The sequence below is a fragment of the Conger conger genome, chromosome 1, assembly GCF_963514075.1.
Source record: "Conger conger chromosome 1, fConCon1.1, whole genome shotgun sequence".
Lineage (NCBI taxonomy): Eukaryota > Metazoa > Chordata > Actinopteri > Anguilliformes > Congridae > Conger > Conger conger.
This window is the reverse complement of record NC_083760.1, coordinates 73,847,861-73,868,651: the sequence shown is the minus strand read 5'-3', so window position 1 is coordinate 73,868,651 and position 20,791 is coordinate 73,847,861. Positions and strand designations below refer to the sequence as shown.

Below are 20,791 nucleotides of genomic sequence, written 5' to 3'. Positions count from 1 at the left end.
ATTTACGTTACTGTCTCCTTCCTGTCAGCTTTGACCAGTCTGGCTCTTTTCCACTGACCTCTCTCATTAACAAGGTGTTTTTACCTGCAGAACTGCTGCTCACTGTTTTTTGTTTTTCGCACCATTCTCTGCAAACTCAAGACACTGCTGAGTGTAAAAATCCCAGGAGATCAGCAGTTTCCAAGATATTCAAACCACCCTGTCTGGCATTAACAATCATTCCACGGTCAAAGTCACTTAAATTACATTACAAGTGCTCAGTGAGTGTATGTATGTATGTATGTATGTATGTATGTATGTATGTATGTATGTATGTATGTATGTATGTATGTATGTATGTATGTATGTATGTATGTATGTATGTATGTATGTATGTATGTATGTATGTATGTATGTATGTATGTATGTATGTATGTATGCATGCATGCATGCATGCATGTATGTATGTATGTATGTATATATATATATATAACCACACTTTGTTTGGGACAAACATTAACTATACTAGCTTCTATTAAAAGGGTATGTTTATACAGCACTTTTTGTACATAGTCCCTGCATTTCTGGTCACCAAAATGTGTGGGACAAATGTCTTCATGGATGTTTCTGATTAGTCAGGTGTGTTCAATTACTTCCTTAGTGCATGTATAACAGAGTTTCAGAATCAGTTCATGATTCTAGGCTTTTGGTTGGCTTTTGTCAAAATGAGGACCAAAGTTGAGACTGAGACTTAGGCTCATCAAAATTGTTTGGAATATCATTATGAAGAAAGAGAGCACTGGGTAACGCAGTAATCGCAAAGGGTCAGGTAGTACAAGGAAGACCTGTACACCTGATGACTGAAGAATTCACCCCATAAAGAAGAAAAACATAATGCGTTTGTAACTCCTGTCTGCGGAAGACTTCACAGACAGAACAACAGAGACTACACGACAAGATGTCGAGCTGTAGCATAATGCTTAAGGTACATGACTAGGACCCACAAGGTCGGTGGTTCGATCCCCAGTGTAGCCACAATAAGATCCGCACGGCTGTTGGGCCCTTGAGCAAGGCCCTTAACCCCGCATTGCTCCAGGGGAGGATTGTTTCCTGCTTAGACTAATCAACTGTAAGTCACTTTGGATAAAAGCATCAGCCAAATTACATGTAATGTAAAAGATGTAAACCACTAGCTGGGAAAACAGGATGACCAGGTTACAGTTTGCCAAGTACCTAAAATAGCCTGGAGAGAAAAAAAAACTCTTGGACGGCACTTCATCTTGCAGCACGACATTGATCGAAACATACTGCCAAAGCAGGGGTCTGCAACGTAATAATCCGACTAAGCATGAAAGCACCTAATTACGAAAGATTACAGTGTTAAAATTCTAGGATTGCAACTGTGGTTGGAATGAAAACCAGCATACACACTGGTCTCCCAGGACCAACATTGCAGACCTCTGTGCTAAAGCAACAAATAGTCTGGCCAAGTCATTCGTTCATCTGTCATCTGAGTCCAATTGAACACATAATTCATATGCTGAAGAGAAAACTTAAGGCAATGCTGTAGATCAGAAAATGGAGCAGTGTCCCTCCAGGCTCATTGTAATGTTTTACATCACAAGGAAAAGTACAAACTGTATCTTACAAAACTGAGAACAGCTATGATGGCTGAAAATCAACATGCATCATCTATGACCATTATAGTGCAGAAGAGCATAGAGTAGGTATATACTAAGAGTTGTCACAATGCTGTGTTGTGTACACACATACATACTGAAAAGTAAACAAAGAAATTCAGTGATAACATTAAATTAGAATGCAAATCCAAATCAAGATCTGCATGTTTGCAACAGTTTGATTACACTTTTCAAAATCACCAGTAACGCTAATTTGTGTTTGCTTCTTGTTACATGAAGATGTATTTTATCCATTAAATATGGTGCTGGCTCTACTGCAGATTGATATAGCCATAATGTGTAAACGACAGGGCTACACATTAGGGATGCTCACAGGTCCAAAGACAAAGGTAAACAGACAGATGGGCCGAGAGGAAGAAAGCGAGTCGTTATGTGAAGAACAGATTGTGTGGGGGAGAGACAGTGATTGACAGATTGTCAGGCTGGTGAGTTTAAATGTACTCTCAGAAGCAGCTGCGCTACGGGAACGCAGGGGCCGGGTGGGGCTCTTTGATGACTCCCCCTGTCTCAGAGCAATGCAAACCACTAAACGCACCATGTTAGAAATATCAGATTCCCGGCTTTATGCAACTGAACCAAAGCCACGGAAAAGCTTCCACCTATTCACCTATCAGACAAATTGGTACTGTAAATGTACATGCTAAATAATTATACACCCACAAATTTTCTCCCAGAAATGATTCAGCTTTTTTAAGTGGATAGAGTGTGGTAACAATGAGGTGATACAGGATGTAGAGCAAACACTTCACACAGTAGTATCATAGTGTTGACAAATGTTATGCAGTTGAAATGCAGTATCGTTATCACCTAAAACTATAAACATCCCAAAAAGCTTAAATGTGTTTTTTTGAGGGACAAGCTTGTCTTGGAATCATGATTTTTGGAATATTAAGGGGGACCGAAGACTGAAGGGGGCAGAAGTGTTTTGGTTATTGTTCCACATTTTTCTTCTTTCTTGGCATTAGCATACATTTACATATTTAATTACTGAAAAGACCACGGTTCACTCGTACTAGCATGGACAATGCTTCACAGGTCAGGCGTCATTGCTCAAAGGCATTGTGTAATGAACAAACTGAATGAAATCATGTGGTGCTCTGCGGTCTTCACTCATTTCATGTGGCTAACCAGAAATGTAGACAACTTGTTCAATATGATATGCAAAATGTAATGCAAATGTCTCGCATCTCTTAGGGCAATAACTTTCTGCTACGTGATCATTTTCACTGAGAATAAATTGCTGCACTTTCTCATAAGTGGCTTCAGTAAAACAGCACAGGGTGTCCATCAGTAAACTATTCTTGTATTCCATTTACACCAATCATTCTTGAACGGTCTATTCAGTACCAGATTCTCACAGATGAAGACACTGTTATAGGAAACATTATCAGTTACTTAATTTGAACTGGGCTACAGTGAAAATGGCTGCTATCTGTGTGTACAGGCATGAAACCCTCTAGTACCACGGGTTTATATGAATGGATAAAAAAAAACAAAAAAAAACATCTGATCAGTTTAGGATAATCTAAATTAATTGTCTGAGGAGGCCAGGTGAAAGAAGTCTTGGTTCTTTTAGATAGTTAGTGGTGGGAGATCTTTATATAAGCAAGGACATGTGAAGGACATTACAAATAAGTGAGGTGAGGGACCAAGACTGCTTTGTTAATTGCATGTTACTGCAGTTCAAATTATGCTGGCCTGTAAAATAATGTTTTTTTTTGTGATCTGAGAGTGGAGAGAGCTTACAAAACTTAATTTCCTTCATCATGACATCAGATACACTTACTGCTGAGATACACTGAAGATTCAGATCAGCTACTGGCTTGCATGGCAAAACTATTGTTATTTTTTATATAATATACACATTCTACATTATAATGCGTATATGATATATGTCTGTTTTATAGTGGCTTTATTTCTGAGGTCTGAGTTGTTACTTGTAGCCAATCCTGGCACTGTAGTTGGACATATTGCATATAAGTGATATATAGCTACTTCTGCTAAACAACTACATTTGACATAGTAATTTTAATTACCTGAAAATTAAAAATCATTTCAATGCAAGTACAAGAACAAAAAAGCAATTTTATAAAGCAAAGGATCGCAAACCAGAAAACAATGCAAAGCAAATTAGTGAAGCATCATTGATCTCTGAGGTTGCAAACATACCACATAAAGAGGAACAGCATTATTTCAATGGAATCCACTCAGATTTCTCCATCAATTTGCACTTCACTTCCAAGAGCAAAATGCAGCAATGAACAATGGCTAGGACGTAGAGTCTCTTAGCCCACTCCATGAAGAACTTTAGTGCCTTCTCTGGAACCAGGCTTGAAAGCCCCAGGCTTCAACAAAAAGTCGCATTTTACATGATTTTTAGAGGTATGGTTGCATTCAGTCAAACTTTAGAAACGACATGACGGCAGAAAGTTTGAGGCAAGAGGGGGTGTGGAATCAACAGAAAAGGCAGGCTTATATTAGTCAAAGCACAAACAAAGCAGATTAATTGGGAGAAATCGCCAAACAGGGAGGAGCCACACCCACAGGGGCCAGTGGGACAGAGGAGGAGGAGGAGTCAAACAGACAGGTGTGCAATGGATCTCTGCACTGTGAGTCTAAGCTGTATCCTGAGACGGTAAACACTAAATTACTATTAAAATGTCACTAGTGGTCATGGGCACCGAGGGCTTTGTGAAACATTTAAGTGGAGCTTCAGTGTGTTCTGTATCATTAAATGATACAATGCATTTAAGAACAGCGGCACAGCTAGTGGTTCATGTGGCTTCATTATCCAGCAAACCCACCAGTCTAAGAAACCTTGAGTATGAACGGTGTTATTTCTCACACAGTAAAGTTAACACATTCATGGGGACCATGAAACAATTAAACAGTACACATATTGGTACATTGTACTGTCACTTTCTGGACAGATCATTGATTACATGGTAAACTAAAAATTTCAAACTTGAGTGTGTAGGAATGACACTAGGAATACTTGCTCCATTGTAGATTGCAAATTACATTTTCTTTCAAGTGTAATATCATTTTGGAGGTCTGGGGAAATAACGATTTTTGATTGGTGTGAATTCGAGAGAAGAAATGGCTTCATAGCCAATTTATCCCATGTCAATGAATGAGTGATGTATAGTCCCCTGTGAGAGTTGAGAGTGAATTTCTGTCTTGGAATGGATGCCACATTAGATCAATTACAAAGAACAAATAACATCAATCTTGAATTTGCTTTTGCATTAACACTCTCAAACCTACTCCATGAGGACACTTAATCTAATGAAAGAAAATGAAATCTTCCATTACATTTTCAAAAATGTGCATCAATTTTCTTCTTACAAAGGAACACTAAGATGAATGGCAAAGCTAATGTGTAAATTACTGTTTTTATTTTTCCTCGCAGGGCAATGATACAACATTTTCAAGGGTGCCAGTGTACCCCTCAGTTTTAGGTACATTAATAAACATAAAGCTCCACACTCAGGTATAGTTCATCTCCCTTCTGTGGAGAAAAAACGTCAGGATGAGTTAATTTTCGTCCCGACCCGAGAGTGTTTTAATGAGTTTCAGAACCCTGCTTGCTTGCTTTATTATCAAGTTGTCTGCTACTTCTCTTCAGATAAATCAGCTTGGGGCCAGAGTCCTCATTCATTTGAACTCTGTTCATTTGAATATGCCAACAGTCTGAGTGAAGACCAATTTACAACAGGAGGTGGGGGGCGATAGTACCCGACACAGATAAGGGAAAAAACAAAGGCGCAAAATAGGTAAGATAATCAAGTCCTTATGCGTTCACCATCATGTCGGCTTAAGCTTTATAGAATTAGAAGAATGTTCAATCCATTAAGCGCTCACACTAAAAGTCGTTAAGAGAATGGTCTCAGTAAATCTCTCTGTAGCTTAACTTGTATCATTAAACTGCTTTCCATCATAAATCACTAATGTCCATAAACAGTTGGTTCACTGAAGATTTCCCACTATAACTTGGAGCACTATCTCAAGGGACAGGAGATGGGGTAGAGCCGGTATATTTTGCCTTGCTCAATCCATGTGCCATTCAGCCTCAAGTTTACTATTTTCAGATAAAAAAGAAAAAGATCAGTATCTAAGCCAGCCCCCATATGTGGGTCTTCACCCTATTGGAGTTGTGTTCCAGCATACACTTGTTAAGTGACTACACAACTTGGTTGGTGTTGAGAAGATTTCATAGCCTATTGTGGCTCCCTGATACAGGGACTAGTGGCACACTGAAATAGATTGGAAGTTTCCATTACATATTTCCCCATCTGCTGCTTGGTGACTGCTTATTTATTCTCATTTAAGACTGAGTGGCTCATCACGCTGGTTGTGGGGCTGTCTGGCTAAAAATGCCACTGTAGACTAAGATTTATGTACTCTTGACAGAGAAGTGAATCGGGGTGACTGATTGGGACTGTAATGGAGTCTGTGTGTGAAGTCACTAATATAAATACTGTATACAGCTCCATCCGGTTTAATAGATTGGCTTTTTGGCAAGAATTGTTTTTTGTGCTAACAGAATGCCAGATCACATTGAATAGTCATTTCGAAAAGCATAAACTTAAACGTACAATAGGTAAGATTTTTTTGTTAAAACATTGTTACAAGACCATTGTAAATCCCTTCCTATCATTGAAAAAGGCTCACTGACATGTTGACTCACCCTCTGCCTGTGTTTATAGTCCTTAAATTCAGGTTTCAAAGTGTACATTTGTCGGGCCGTCAAATGTATCAAAACATTGCACAGCTGTACAGCAATTAAAGCTCATTGGTTGAAAAATGGTTCCAACTGCCACAGCCAATGGCATTCTGGGGGATTCTGGGGAATTGTTCGTGTCACTGCCAAAATTGCACTGCAGACAAGCAATCACTGAAACTCTGTGTCCTATTGCTTATTATCCAAGCCAAGACTACATATCAAGTTATAAAATAATACCAGTTTGTTATAAGTAGCAACAAGCAAATTAGCTATAGTCAGCTTGAAGAATTTACAAATATCCACTTATAATAAAATATAGGCAATACAAACATAGTAGCGATTGCACAAGCGTTGTACTTCAGGTGGATATTTGTACATTCGGGAAGCTAACTAGTGATCACTAAGTTGCTTGTTATAGTGCAATTGCTGGAGTGCAATTTGGGCAGCCACATGTTCCGTTTGTCTCTTTACATGTTCAATGATCTGTAAACCTTTACCTTTTGTTTGTGTGTTTGTGGGTGTGGGTGTGGGTGTGTGTGCGTGCGTGGGTGTGTGTGCGTGCGTGCGTGCGTGTGTGCGTTCTCAGAAGGAAAATTAGATAGGATCAATGTTGCAGGGAATGCTGCCAGGAGGTTTTTGCAAGGTTATATAAAAATAAATCATAATTAACGCTTATTGAGGGAAATAATCTCTGGGCACGCAGTGCGTAATTTGCATATTACATGCAGACGGCATGCCCCAGGTGATTTTCCTTTGCAGTTTACTCAATAGAGATGCACTGGCCTTTGTGAATATGGATTTTCAATGAGAACAAGCCTTTTGCTTTGTGCTGCAGATTATCTATGTAAGTAATGGTGAACTGATCAATTGCTACAAGGTCCCCATTACCAATTTGGTAGAATCCTTTTCTCATAGAATTCTCTAATGCACAAATTTACAGAAACAGCAGAGGGAGGATAAAAACAAGGGTTAGGGTGCAGCTCCGTTTTGCACAAACGAGAGCGTTAGTACAAGCCTTTGTATGCAAGTCTGCCATTAAGCAACTAGCCCCACAGTGCGATCCATTGCAGCGCAATATTAGACCCAACACCAGACAGACACTTGGCCCTCCCTCACACCCCGCCCCCTTACCCTCCGTCTCCACACTGATCGCCTCCAAGTCAGGTGACCCCTGTTTCCCAAGAGGAGGGCGGTCATCTGGACCAGTACCTTTTTCTGAGCCACCTGTCACCTTTGGGAAAGCCGCCCCGTGTTTGGTTGTGCTGGCGCTTGTGGGTGTGGTCTTTCCTGCGGTTACCGGGAGGGGCAACAAAGTAGCCAATCAGTCAGATCTTTATAGACACACAACAGAGTGGATGACAGTAAAATATGACCTGCCCATATCTCAATCGTTATTCGCCGGAACACCTCAGCTGTAACCTTGCCGCTGGAGGAGACACAAATAGACTTCTTACCATTATATGGATGGACAGTAGCTAAGAAAACCTCATTTGATATTCAAATTAAAAAACACAATTGAAAGATGTGCTCAAATGTTTTGGTATTTAAATTCTATAAAATAAATTCTGCCCACAAAAGCCCATGAAGAGGGCCAAACCTGACCGTGAAATATTATACTAAGAGGCTAAAAGCTCCATGGAGACACATTTTAAACTGTTGTTGTAATTGAAGTCATGACAGGAAAGAGCAAGTATAACGCACATAAATAACAAAACTGGATTGAGTCCATGAAACCTCTAATATCCTGATGGTATAGCTGTACTGGGGCCAGTGACATTTCAAAAGTTTTTAAAACTGGCTATTGGCCTTAATGGGGAAAATAATTTAAGTATAAAACACTTCCCAATTCAAAGTAATTTGTCAAACACACAAACAAACACATACTACTTTATGTACAGTGCATATACACATACTGTACACCTTTATACTGTGTACTGCTACCTTGCACACAGTGGCATGACAACTGTGACTCAAACTTTGCTGGTTGGTATATATACAAATCTGTTTTTCATTTTCCTACTCAGTTCAAAAGCGGTACTAGCGCTTCACTCCAAAAGACCAGAGAGCTGTGGTTTACATACAGCTGACCTGACCATGGGGTTGAGTTTTCTATGTATATGTAATGTTGTTTCCCCCCACATTGCTATTTTCTCTTGATTTCGATACATATAAATTCATTTTATGTAAAGTGCATTGTATTTGCATGTGTATGAAATATACAAGTAAACCTGCACTTGAAAGTGAGATCAGATGTTTTGCTTAATAGAACTGCATTAGGTAATGCTCACATGTACAAACTTTTGAGGCAGCGCAAGCTGATTAGAGGTGTGAAGTATCAATTTTCTTACTTTAAGCCACATCCCTATAGCAACCTTTGTGATGCTCGCTGACTGAGAAACTCCTGCATATATCTGAAATACCCTAATGTGAAAAGACTGAATTTTCTGCACTAACACCAGTGCTGTGCCAAGTCGTTCTTCGACAAACCTCATCCACGAACCACACAACTCAGAAGCCTTTTTAACTTTACAGTAGGTGCACAAGGATCTCGTCTGCAGCACAAAGCAGTCAGTGGTGCCTGATTGATCTGTAATGGTAACGTGCCAGCCGAAATGTTGCCATTGCAGGAAGCTCCAGCCCAGAATGAACATGAGGGGCCCAATCTCTCATTGCCAGTTTGACAAGTTTTGCTCAGAAATAAGGTGGCCTGTCAGCACGCCATCTGTGCCAGGCAAATTAAAACCCTTTGCCAGGGGAGACGAGTGTTGGCGGGCATGACAATAGCTGCACTTCCATTTCGTTTAGGCTTTTTTCCCCTTCCCGGTATGAGAAAAGAAAAGCAAACAAACACGTAATGGGCAGCAGAGACCCAGTCCAGTGTCTGAACGCCCGGCCCAGTTAGCACCGAGCCCCGCGCGGCCGCGATATCGTCGGAGGAAGAGGAGAGAAGGAGACGCCTCAGCCTCTCTGCAGCTTCACGCAGCCCTCTGATTGCATCTGCCGTGGCGGGCCGGCTTTCGGCTCCACTAATGATCAGTAATCTCCTCCTGGCAGTTCGCAGGGGCTTAAAAGCAGTGTGCGGGGTGAAAATGCGAACTGATCAATGCGGGTGCTTATCAAGTAGAGGTTCCCACTGTGCTCCGTATCTGCTACAGGAGCCGGGAGAGACTGGAGGTGCCTGCAGACAGCTGCTTCACCTCAGCTCTCCATCTGCTGCAGGGACGGTGACAGACTGAACGTGAGTGACACATGGATGACACTATTGCTACATAAAGATTCCTGTCTCTCACACAGCCTCTGATGATCTGACAGTGATAATTACCACTGCGATAAACACAGCGGAACGGATGTACTGCAATTACTGTTCCGCACACCACCGGATGCAGAGAAAAATCACGTTTAAATAAGAACTGTGAAGCTGTGAGAACAGTTCCCCCCCCTTTGTTTTAATAGGAACTTCCTCCAAAAATTCAGGGCCTAAACCCAAGTGAGTCAGAGGGTTCATATACTCTCTTTCTTGACCCGTCTTCAGTAGACATACTCTACAAGCGCACACAAAAGGCCATCAACAGACCAAAGGTAAAATGGTCCAAGTAGTTTGGTAATTAAGGTTATGTATTGATTACTCCTGACTTATGTCCATATTGGCTATTACTGTAATATTAATTTGAGGAACACACAGTAAACATGTAAATTTGTTTCTCTGAGCATGCGTTTTAAAGCACTGCAAGACTGTGGGCAGATGAAAACACATGACAACAAAATCACAGTGCCACAGATATTTCTTTTCATTTCATTATAAAAAGGAAACCCTGCTCAGCCTAAAAAATGTTTTTGCTGTTCAGCACACTGGCTCTATCCTGTATTCCACACACTCTGACAGCAAGAGCATTCATGGAAGCATCCTGTGTGTCAAAATTTGAGAAAATAAATTATAAAATGCTCTCAAATTGAACAGATGCAAGAAAGAAAATGTATCACATAAAAAGTTGCACTTGATTAAGTTTTTGAAAGGTTGTTTAACTGTTTTTCTACAATCAGCAAAGTGCCAAAACATATCCACGCATGCTTGCATACAGCTATATATTGGCAAAAATAATGAAATTACCATAAATATTCAACTTCTGAGTGCAGATAACTTTCAATAACAATTACATAAAACATTCCAGGCACTAGCTCAAAGACATGGACACTCAGTGAGCAGATACACTCAGTGAGCAATTTATTAGGTATTTATTAGACATAAGTTTAGACTTCTGCTGCTGTAGCCTATCCACTTAGAGGTCTGCCTCGTTGTGTGTTCAGTGTCTTCTGCATACCACTGTTGTAATGTGTGGTTATTTGCGTTACTGTCACCTTCCTGTCAGCTTTGACCAGTCTGGCCCTTCTCCTCTGACCTCTCTCATTAACAAGGCATTCTTGCCCATAGAACTGCTGCTCACTGGATTTTTTTAGTTTTTTGCATCATTTGCTGCAAACTCTAGAGACTGTCCCAGGAGATCAGCAGTTCCTGATAATCAACCATCCTATCTGGCACCAACAATAATTCCAGGGTGAAAGTCACTTAGATAACATTTTGTCCCCATTCTGATGGTCGATGTGATCATCAACTGAAGCACCTGACCCGTATCTGCATGATTTTATGCATTGCACTGCTGCCACATGATTGGCTGATTTGATAATCGCATGAATAAATAGGTGATTATTGATTCCTAATAAATTGTTCAGTGAGTGTATATTGTAAGCCTACTTTACTGAATTTGTCTCTAATGTGCGTGGAGAAAAATTGTCTCACATGACAGCAAATATGTTTGAACCTTGATATGAATATGATCACAATGTGCAAGACAAGCCATGAAATGTGGTAAAAGAAAACAACACAAGAATAAAAACATTGAGAGCCAAATCTGAAGAACACGATGTTAACAGTTAAACATGTGACCATTACCACACAGAACGCAATGGAAAGGCTCTGCCTGAAGATGGGAGGATTTGCAGCTTGTTTATCTCTTCCTTTAGGAGAACATGCAGTGTGGGTGGAAATAAATTAAGAATCAAGAAAAAACTAAAGAAAACTGACCATAAGCAGAATCAGCAGCAGTGTTTTGCTTGCGAGTGGTAGCCAGGATGTCTACAAATGGGAAAAGAACAAAAGGGTAAACAAATTAACAAGAAAAAATAAAAAATAAAAATAAAATATCAACCAACAATATTGCCACTGAATATGGCATAATTTCTGTGATAGGGTCTTTGGTACTATAAGCAGAATCCACCTTGGATGTGAAATATTATTACTGCAAATTACATTTGATATGACAGATGGGTGAACAATAGCATAGTAATACTCAGAGAACATATGCATGTGACAGTTATGAGGGATTTCATTTGCTATGCCTTTGATATATTTATTTTTGCGATCTACTATTTCCCGTAATTCACAACTGACAATAAAGAGTGGGCCTCTGTACAGAGATGTTACCAGCACTGGAACTGTTCTTATGGTAAATGTGCTTGGCCTCGTTGAGGGGATGCTAAAGAAATGGCAGTTTTAGACTTACCATGGCAGCTGTCTGGATACTGTGCGTCGCCATTCTCTACATCTTGTTCGAGCCCAGCCCTGAAAAACCAAGATCAATATGACAGTCTGTTTGTGCATCTACATCATCGAAGCACATTCTGTTTTAGAGACTAAATTAGGTGGCCATTAGGTCACCACTTCATTCTACATAATGATAAGAGTCAGGGGAAACAAAATGAGGCTTCAATCTGTCCGTCTGTACGAGGTCTCACGTCTTTTGTGCAGGTGAATTGAAGCCCCACCCATACAGATGTCTGACATTGTTATCCATCAACCGATAACGCCACGTTGAGTTATACAGCACTGGACCATGTAAAATGAGGAGTACAGTGAAGGCCAACCAGGTGCCACAAGGGGGTTTTACCACTACTATAAGGGAAGGGATATATTTAGCGATGAAGCAAAGTAGTGTGCTGGGAGTGCTAACTTGAGGTTTGAGACTGACTTGAGAGTTGAACAGTTTAATCTCTCTAATCTCTGCCTCTCACACATCCAAATTCTTCCTCTCTGTTCAACTCAACATCCTCTGAGCCTGTGAATCTCTACAAGGAAATGCAACCTAATCTGTCTCATAACACACATTTTTTTTAGAGCTGGCCGTACTGACTTGGGCCCCTTCTGGACTGCTGTTCTTTGATTTATACACTGAAATCAAGGGTCCTGATTCCATTCCTCCCTGGGGCAGGCTCAAAGGCTGAAGGAGACATCTTTAACACAGATGAGCAGATCGCAAAACAAAAGGCCATCCGTGTAAATGAATTCCAGCTGATGAATAATTGAATTGCTTAATGTTTAGAAAGCCTTCTCAATCAAGCACACCATCACGTAAACAACTGCAAATCCATTTATAGACAGCATTGACCGATGTGAATAGCAGATAAAAAACAGGCACATCATCCGTGTCTAATGGAACACAGGACACTCACTTCAAAAATGCTCCAACTTGAAGGCTGTCCCCAATGCCCATTAGAAAGGTAAATCAACTGAAATGTTTGTTTCAACCTAGTACTTTATCTGTTCCAGACACAAATACAGTTTATTCAATTTTCTTCCTGCTGCATATTCAATCATTCTGCCACTTTCTTATTATTTTGGTGCCCTCTTTCCATTAAGCTGAGATGCGTTGGGTTGGTTGGATGAGAGTGGAGCTCTATCACAGTACTATTTATTAACCAGGCGCAGTCTTGTAGAGGGAGCGCACTGAGCCACACTCCTCTCATAATGGAAAGGAGGAGAGGAAACAAAACATGCACGGGCTCGCGCGCGCACGCATGCACGCACGCACGCACGCACGCACGCACGCACGCACGCACGCACGCACGCACGCACGCACGCACACACGCACACACGCACACACGCACACACGCACACACCTACACACGCGCGCGCGCACGCACGCACGCACGCACGCACGCACGCACGCACGCACGCACGCACGCACGCACGCACGCACGCACGCACGCACGCACACACGCACACACACACACACACACACACACACACACGTGCACAAACACACAAATAAACGCACACATGGAAGCACAAATGCACGCACACACACGCACAAATGCACATGCACACACAAACACACAAAAATTACATGCACACATGGAAGCACACACGCACGAACGCACGTACACACGCACGTACGCACACACACACACACACACACACAAAAACACATGCACACATGGAAGGTCACACGCAAGCACACACAAACACCCACACTTAGACATACACTGACATGCAGAAATGCTAAAACATACACACAAGCACACATGTACGCATGTATAAACTTACGCATACGTACAGACACACAAACAGGCACAAACACATGCAAACATACAAAAGCACATGCATGCAAGGATATTTTTACTGTAGTGTACTCCTGAACCTGCTTGTATTTATCGACACTGCTATTTGGTTGCTAAGATTTTTTTTATGTATTCGCAAGAGGCTGGTGTCACTGGCAGTGGATCTATGGGGCCCTGACAAGAGCGAGCAGAAACTGCATTAGCAGCTCACCTCTGGATCAACTCTCCCGAAACAGCAGCCCTACTTTATATAATCCCCCGGGAAGCTCACAATGTGTGTCCCCTGTCATGAAGTGGTTCAGGCCATTACAGTCTTTATGAGCTGTCGAATCCGGAGGCCTCTTCTGGCTCAAGTTCTGGACATTTCACACTTCCACCTCACTCGCACAATCCAACATGGCGGAAAACAAATATTTGCCCACCTTGGCATTTCTACTTCATTAGTTTGATTCCTACAACTGTCTCTCTGTTAAACTGTGACATGAATCAAAGCACTCCACAATCTGCTTTGCTTCCTCCCAAACATTCCGATTGCATTACACACTGGCTGAAACCAGCACAGGAAACACAACAGATGGGAGGCTGCGCAGTCCTTGTATTAATTCACAAACTAAGCCCATTCAGAGAAGTGCGCGTAAATGGAAGGACAAAGGACTCGGCCTACTCTGCAGCCTCATGAATTTCAGTGTCCTGCTGGTGTTCGCGAAGACAGTATTGATGCACAAATTGATTAAGAGGCACATCGTGTATCAAAAAAACAATAGTAAATATGGGGGCTGCAGAGAAGATAAACAGAAGTGAAATAATACTATTTTTTCCCTCCAGACATGCAGTGTGGTACATGAGCTCTGATTGAAATCCACACAGCTGAACATTGGTTTCGATTACATGCAATAGTCCACAAAGAGGTAGAGAAAGAGATTGATTGGCCTTTAGCTTCCACACTCCTACATTCGGGGCAGCTGAGTGATCGATAGTTCCAAGTGTCAAATGGCTTCTTTCCAGTTCATAAGAATGGATAAATAAATTACATTTGGGTCAGTCTGATCAATAACTGATTTTTCTTCTCTTTCCAAGAGTGTTTGAGGCTTGCATACAGTATACACACAGTGGTCACTTTATTAGGTACACCTGTAGACCAGCTTGTTAATGGAAATACCTAATCAGCGAATCATGTGACAGCAACTCGATGCATAAAAACATGCAGAAATGGTCAGGAGATTCCGTTTTTTTCAGACTCTAGGTGACTGACTGTGGAATGCTGATCTCATCTCCTCATATGCTCATACACAACAATCTCTAGATTTTATAGAGAATGGTGTGAAAAACAAAACAAAAAGAAAAACATGCAGTGAGCTGCAGTTTGGTAGGGGAAAATGGCTCGTTAATTGGTGAAGGTGACAGAGACGAAAATAACCATGCATTACAACAATGATATGCAGAAGATAAACATAACACACAGAAACAAAGTGGCTGGGCTACAGCAGCAGAAGACAAATATGTCTAAAATAAGTCTGATAGATACCTAATAAAGTGGTCACAGAGTGTATTGTCTGAGTTAATGCATTTTCATGATTTATAAACAAAAGGCGGCAATGTTCCTTTACACCATAGCAGACTTTTACCTTAATCATTACTCAGCAGTTTCCATAGTTTGGAGAAGGAACTCAATTGAGTTTGGAGAGTACTTAATGTACAGTCAATTCCCAGAGCAGCGGGGATTCTAAAATGGTTCAGCCCTTTCAGTCCCAAGCCCAATATGAAATGGCTCCACCCAAATCCCAAGGGGTTTTGGCTTTGGTTGAGAAATTTCAGAAATCTGAAAAACTTTTAATAGGGACTCGAAAGAGGAGTATAGAAGTCATTTTGGTTGAAAAGGTGCAGGGTTGAGAGTGCCACATGGTAGTTGGGACTGAAAAGGAAGATGGTTTAAGCGGTGTTTTCAACACTGCTGTCATAGCTGATCTCTAGCTGGGCAAAGCTGGTACAGTAAGAGTTCAGGGTGGTCAGACTGGTGGACCAGATGCCCATATAGGCTGGTTAGCTGATGAACTGATAGTCGGCCAGAGTTGAAAACACAGCATAAACCAGCTTTACCTGCATAGGCTGGTTTAAGCTGGAATTTTCTGCAGGGTTTTTATCTGTACCTGTACCTGGCTCTAGTTTGCTTGTTCATTATGCTCTTATTATGTGTTCTATACTTGCCAACTTTCAATGTTCTGCACCATAAAGGTATCTTGTAAAATGAGCAGACAATATAATAAACACAGCGCACCCTCTACTCATAATTCAAAACAGGATACACTAAAAGTGTGTAGAAAAACAGCATACTGATAGTCTCCCACATAGAGAGCATGTTTCCACAAACACTAATAACTAGAACCTCCTCTTGCCAGAGTAGTCAATTTGCTGAGGGCATAATTTGAAGCAGAACATACTTCAATCCAGGTGTCATGGTGGCACAGCTTCCACTTTTTAGCCAGATGCAGTAGGGGTCACGTGAGGACAGACAGGTCCTGAAAGACAGAAAGGTGACAGTAGTCTATCGTAAAAATCCCCACAGAATGATAGAATTTCTTAACTAACCCATTAAAACCTGAGTACTTGTTATAACACTGAAATTGACACAGGGAAAGGTTACAGCTAAAACAGTAAGTCTGAAATTTTGTTCTGAAATATCCTGTCTGGAAGGGTGGGGGGACATTGAGTGGCTGCCACTCAGGCCTAAAGCCAGTCATTTTACTGACAGCCCCGGGCATCTGGGAGCCAGAGGCAGTCTGAGACTGGCTGTCACAACTCCAATGACAGACAAACCAGAGGGACTGTTGGCAGGGGCTCTTGGTGGGGGGGGGGATGGGAGGGGTGGCGGAGTTGGACTGTCAACAGTGTTTCTACCATGGGGAGGGGCGCCTTGGAGCGAAGGGAGCTGTCATTTTCTCCACCGACCCCCTGTCTGGAAATGATGTGGCCAGAGGTGCCCTCATGGCTCAGCATGGTCCTGTTTGGAATTATTCTTCTGTAGGTTATAGACACGTCAGTGTCTCTATTCTCTGCTCTGATGGAAATACTTCCTGCCACTGTGATCTTGGCTGTCGATGGTATCCCTCAGGAGTGGCCAGATTTCTACAGTAAGATTTCCACTTCATAAAGGAGGATGAATACACTCTGTATTCTTCCTTAGTATTGTGCCATTACGCAAGTGTGTATCGAGTTAAGTAAAATTGCCTTGTTTACAATTTACAGAAGGTAAAGCAAGACATACACCTAATTACGTATTTCTTAGTGGCCCATAACCTGGCCTCGTAGGTCACTTCCATGTGAATATACAGCCTTACAATAGAAACGGACCTCTCTGAATTACTGCTCCCAGTATAGCAGAAAAGAGACCAAATCAAAAACATAAACACTGCCTCTTCAAACATTTTATATGCAACAGATTATGCCCATGTCAGATCCAATCTTCTTCTCCATCCACTGCAAAGGCCAGGCTCAACACTGTGGGATCATGCTTGTGTTCCCAATGTAACTGAGTGATTCTCACTGAATTATGTGCGAATGAGAAACCGAGTTTTGGAGCCAGACCCAAATTTGCTTGCTGGAAATGAAAGCCACGCAGCAAAGTGGTTATGGGCCCGAAATCTGACACCAGGGGGCCTTTCAAAATGATCCTTTCCCATAATCCCCTGTATGATGTGGGCTGTTTGGGCCTTGTGTACTCTGGAGATGGGACTGCAGTAAGAAGCTGGGGCTAAAGCTTTATGTCGCCTTTGGCAAGACAGCTGGCCCCCATCCAATCAGATGGTTCCATTTCACATGGAAAAAGCTCCACTGGACAGAATGGATGTGCGGTTAAGGGGGAGGGGGTGGGGAACACCACGGCGGGTGCCACTTACGCCTTACAGGAGCCGTAATCTGCACAGCGGCTGAGTGGTACGCGGACCACGCAGCTGGAGAAGGCCACAAACAGGGCGTGATGGTCCTTATCCAGCTCCAGCCCCAGAACCCTCCGGTCCTCCCCACGTGCATCACACCTGCCGAACGGCAGGGCACATGTTAGGAACAGGTCCATGTGAATACGTGCGTGATGTAGAGGGACACCGAGTGAATTAGCCGCTTCTTCAACGACAAAAATAGAGTATCTACTCTGTACTTTACACTTCTAACAGCAGAACAGAGGTTGATAGTGTAACCCCACACAGCATGTATGTTCCCTGTGCTAATGAAGCTAATCAGATGTATTATTAGCTTTATTATAATACCATGGATGTATTTTCAGAAAAGCGGTTGTCTAGTAACTGAAGATATGAGGGAAATGCTAATGGCTGACAGGAGCTCACTTGGTGGGGTTGTAAACGTCGATGTCCTCCAGGAGCTGGACCTTGAAGGAGGCATTGGGATGGGTGTTAGCCAGAACCTTCAGCACTCTGCCATCCTCAGAGCCCAGGAACAGAACTGTGTAATTCTTGTAGGGCCCAGCCGCAGTGTCCACAGCTATCTGGGTCAGTTTGAACCTGAAGGTGGACAAAAGTTTTGTGTAATCAGCAAGCTACAGGCAGATAAATGTGACAACAGAGTGAAGCAACTGACCGGAGAGAACTAGACATGGTAAAACAGGCAGCCAGTGCTGAGAAATGCCCATATTCTGTCGGTTCTATTTCATATACTTTATTATGTGATCATATGTTTTTTCTTTGTTAATAAAATCATTGAATACATTATTGTCAGGATATATTCATCTTAGGATCACTCAGTATTTTAGCCTCGGGAGATTAAGACAGATGCGCCATTCTAAAAGAGATGTGAAACAGTGAGCGGCATAAATGTCATCCGTCAGAAGTTCTACGATGCGCACGGTGTGACACAGTTGGCATGCCAGCTGGTGGGATAGGTAGATTACACTTCCACATTTCAGATACAATTTTTTATTGCCGTTAACAAGCTTCAGTACAGGAACCTGCGTGATCACAACAACGGGGTCTGATTCATCGTGCCTGCTGTGGTCGGGCCTCCTGTCAGAAGCCTCCATCAGAGCTCAGACGGGCCTTTTCTCCTTCTCATGTCTGTATGCGTGACCGGCTCCTCAGAGGGGATTAGGGACGAGAGGTGGGGTGTACCTGCTCGTGGTGCGAGTGAAGCAGGGCCGGTCATTGACAGAGGGCACCGCTTCATCCATCAGCGGGTAGGACTTGATGAAGGTCAGCATGTCATCGGGAAAAGTGGTGGAGGACTTGAAAGAGGCAGCAGGGCCGTCACCAGCACAGGACCCTGGTCTATGGGGACAGGATTAAAGCCTTTATTCTAAAGCTACAATAGAGCTCATTTTCACTCACAATTAAAGGAAAAAGTATCACATGAAATGAGATGAATACTGCTAAAATAAATGTGCAATGAAAAAAGTGTCTAATAAAAAAGTAAGTGATCTTCTTTTCATTACCTTTCAACCCAAGAGCGTGCAAAAAAAATTCTCATAATGATGAACCTTTAAATGAACTCCTGTTAACAGACTCAAGATCTGCTACCATCAACTAAAATGAGCCCGACACTATTTTTCAGGCACAGAGGAGAAAACCAGAACAGGATAGGACACATTCAAATTGGTCGTAACTTACCTACAAGTATATCTAAACAGGGCATGGAAGCCCACCACATTATTGTCTTTTTAATTTTTGAAAATCTTTAAGACGGTTGAATGTTTTGTTGATATTTGTCAATATACTATACATAATATACAATATATCAGCAGAACCCTCTCACCTGGGTCTAGGCACCTGGTCCTCAGGCACCGGAGTCCAGGCCAGCTCACTGCTCTTCTGTTCTTTGAACTTTCCATTGAAGACCTTCTCGATGTCGTCCATGTAGAAGGCACACACTGCAGAGCCTGTTATGCTGGACGGCGTGTACATGCAGAGAACACTTTTATCCCTGTGTCACACTGAGTCATCCCACCATGCATAACAGTCTGAGATATGCCTAAGAGTGATAAACACTCAGTAACAAGGGCAGGCTGTTTTGGTGCATACACGCATTCATTAAACTTGCCTAAGTTCTCAGCTTGTCTCGGACCAGGGATGTATACCGTATGAATATATCTTTCCGAGTAAGAAGCTACAACCATAGCAGCCGTATGCAGCACGCATGCCGTGACCGGCGGTTGAACTCACCTGTTGGCCTGTGTGGTGAAGACTCCCAGCACGGTGGGCCTCTGGTTAATCTGCATCACATTGGTCAGGGACTGCAGCACATCAAAGTAAAAGAATGAGTCGCCTGGCACTGAGCAGTTGAGGCGGGCCTTGAGGAAGGAGGTCCAATAGCGCTCAAGTACGCGAGGGGATCCGCCGTTGTCGTTCTTGCAGACACGAGCCACCCGGGAGAACACCACCTGGAGCGCGCGAGACCGTCGCGGCAGGAGGAGAGAAAAATAAACAGAACGGGTGATGAAGCGGAAAACACCAAGGCTTGCATGAGCCTGCTACGGAGAAAAGAGCATAATTCGATGGGAGCCCTATATCAATCAATCACATTTTATTTTGTAAAGTCATTGTAATTATTGGATATATTCCAGAGGAAATTAAAATAAAATCATCCATAAATCCACTCAAGCCAGTTTGACGGAAACTGAAAAATGCTCTGATCGTAAAAGCATATTAAGACATTAAACAGGAAACAGAATATACCAGTATTTTTCAGCTTGGCTGAGGAAATCTGGTGTCATAAGGGCCAGCTTTGCATATAATTTTGAAGCATGATGCTTGTAAAGGCTATTAAAATGCTGCTTATTTGTGAACTCAATGGGTTTACAGAATACAGATCAAAGTCCTTCAGGCTCTATAGGACAGCACGAGGCCGACAGACACACTCTCACCTTGCCGAGGGTGGTGTACTCGACAGCGATCTCACTGAAGAAGAAATACACATAATTCCCATATTCAATGGCATGGAGAAAATGAGGCTCTGGGAAAAAAAAACAAGCAAAGGTATGATGCACATTTATTAT

General features: G+C 42.2%; 1 protein-coding gene across 7 annotated transcripts in view; it reads right to left on the bottom strand.

Moving 5' to 3' along the window:
* sema6e (sema domain, transmembrane domain (TM), and cytoplasmic domain, (semaphorin) 6E) overlaps positions 1-20,791 on the bottom strand; it is a 115,341-nt gene that overhangs the window by 8,086 nt on the left and 86,464 nt on the right. For 4 of the 7 annotated variants that reach the window (XM_061246715.1, XM_061246706.1, XM_061246724.1 and 1 more), the window contains 10 exons: positions 20,660-20,748; positions 19,959-20,176; positions 19,552-19,683; positions 18,912-19,067; positions 18,135-18,308; positions 17,691-17,828; positions 16,236-16,313; positions 11,964-12,022; positions 11,486-11,536; positions 7,537-7,692 (listed from right to left, as the gene is read on the bottom strand). In XM_061246715.1, the coding sequence (XP_061102699.1) occupies positions 7,537-7,692; positions 11,486-11,536; positions 11,964-12,022; positions 16,236-16,313; positions 17,691-17,828; positions 18,135-18,308; positions 18,912-19,067; positions 19,552-19,683; positions 19,959-20,176; positions 20,660-20,748 (1,251 nt within the window). Of the gene's footprint in view, positions 1-7,536; positions 7,693-7,778; positions 7,832-11,485; positions 11,537-11,963; positions 12,023-16,235; positions 16,314-17,690; positions 17,829-18,134; positions 18,309-18,911; positions 19,068-19,551; positions 19,684-19,958; positions 20,177-20,659; positions 20,749-20,791 lie in introns of all 7 variants that reach the window. The other 3 variants (XM_061246740.1, XM_061246758.1, XM_061246749.1) reach the window with 3 other exon arrangements.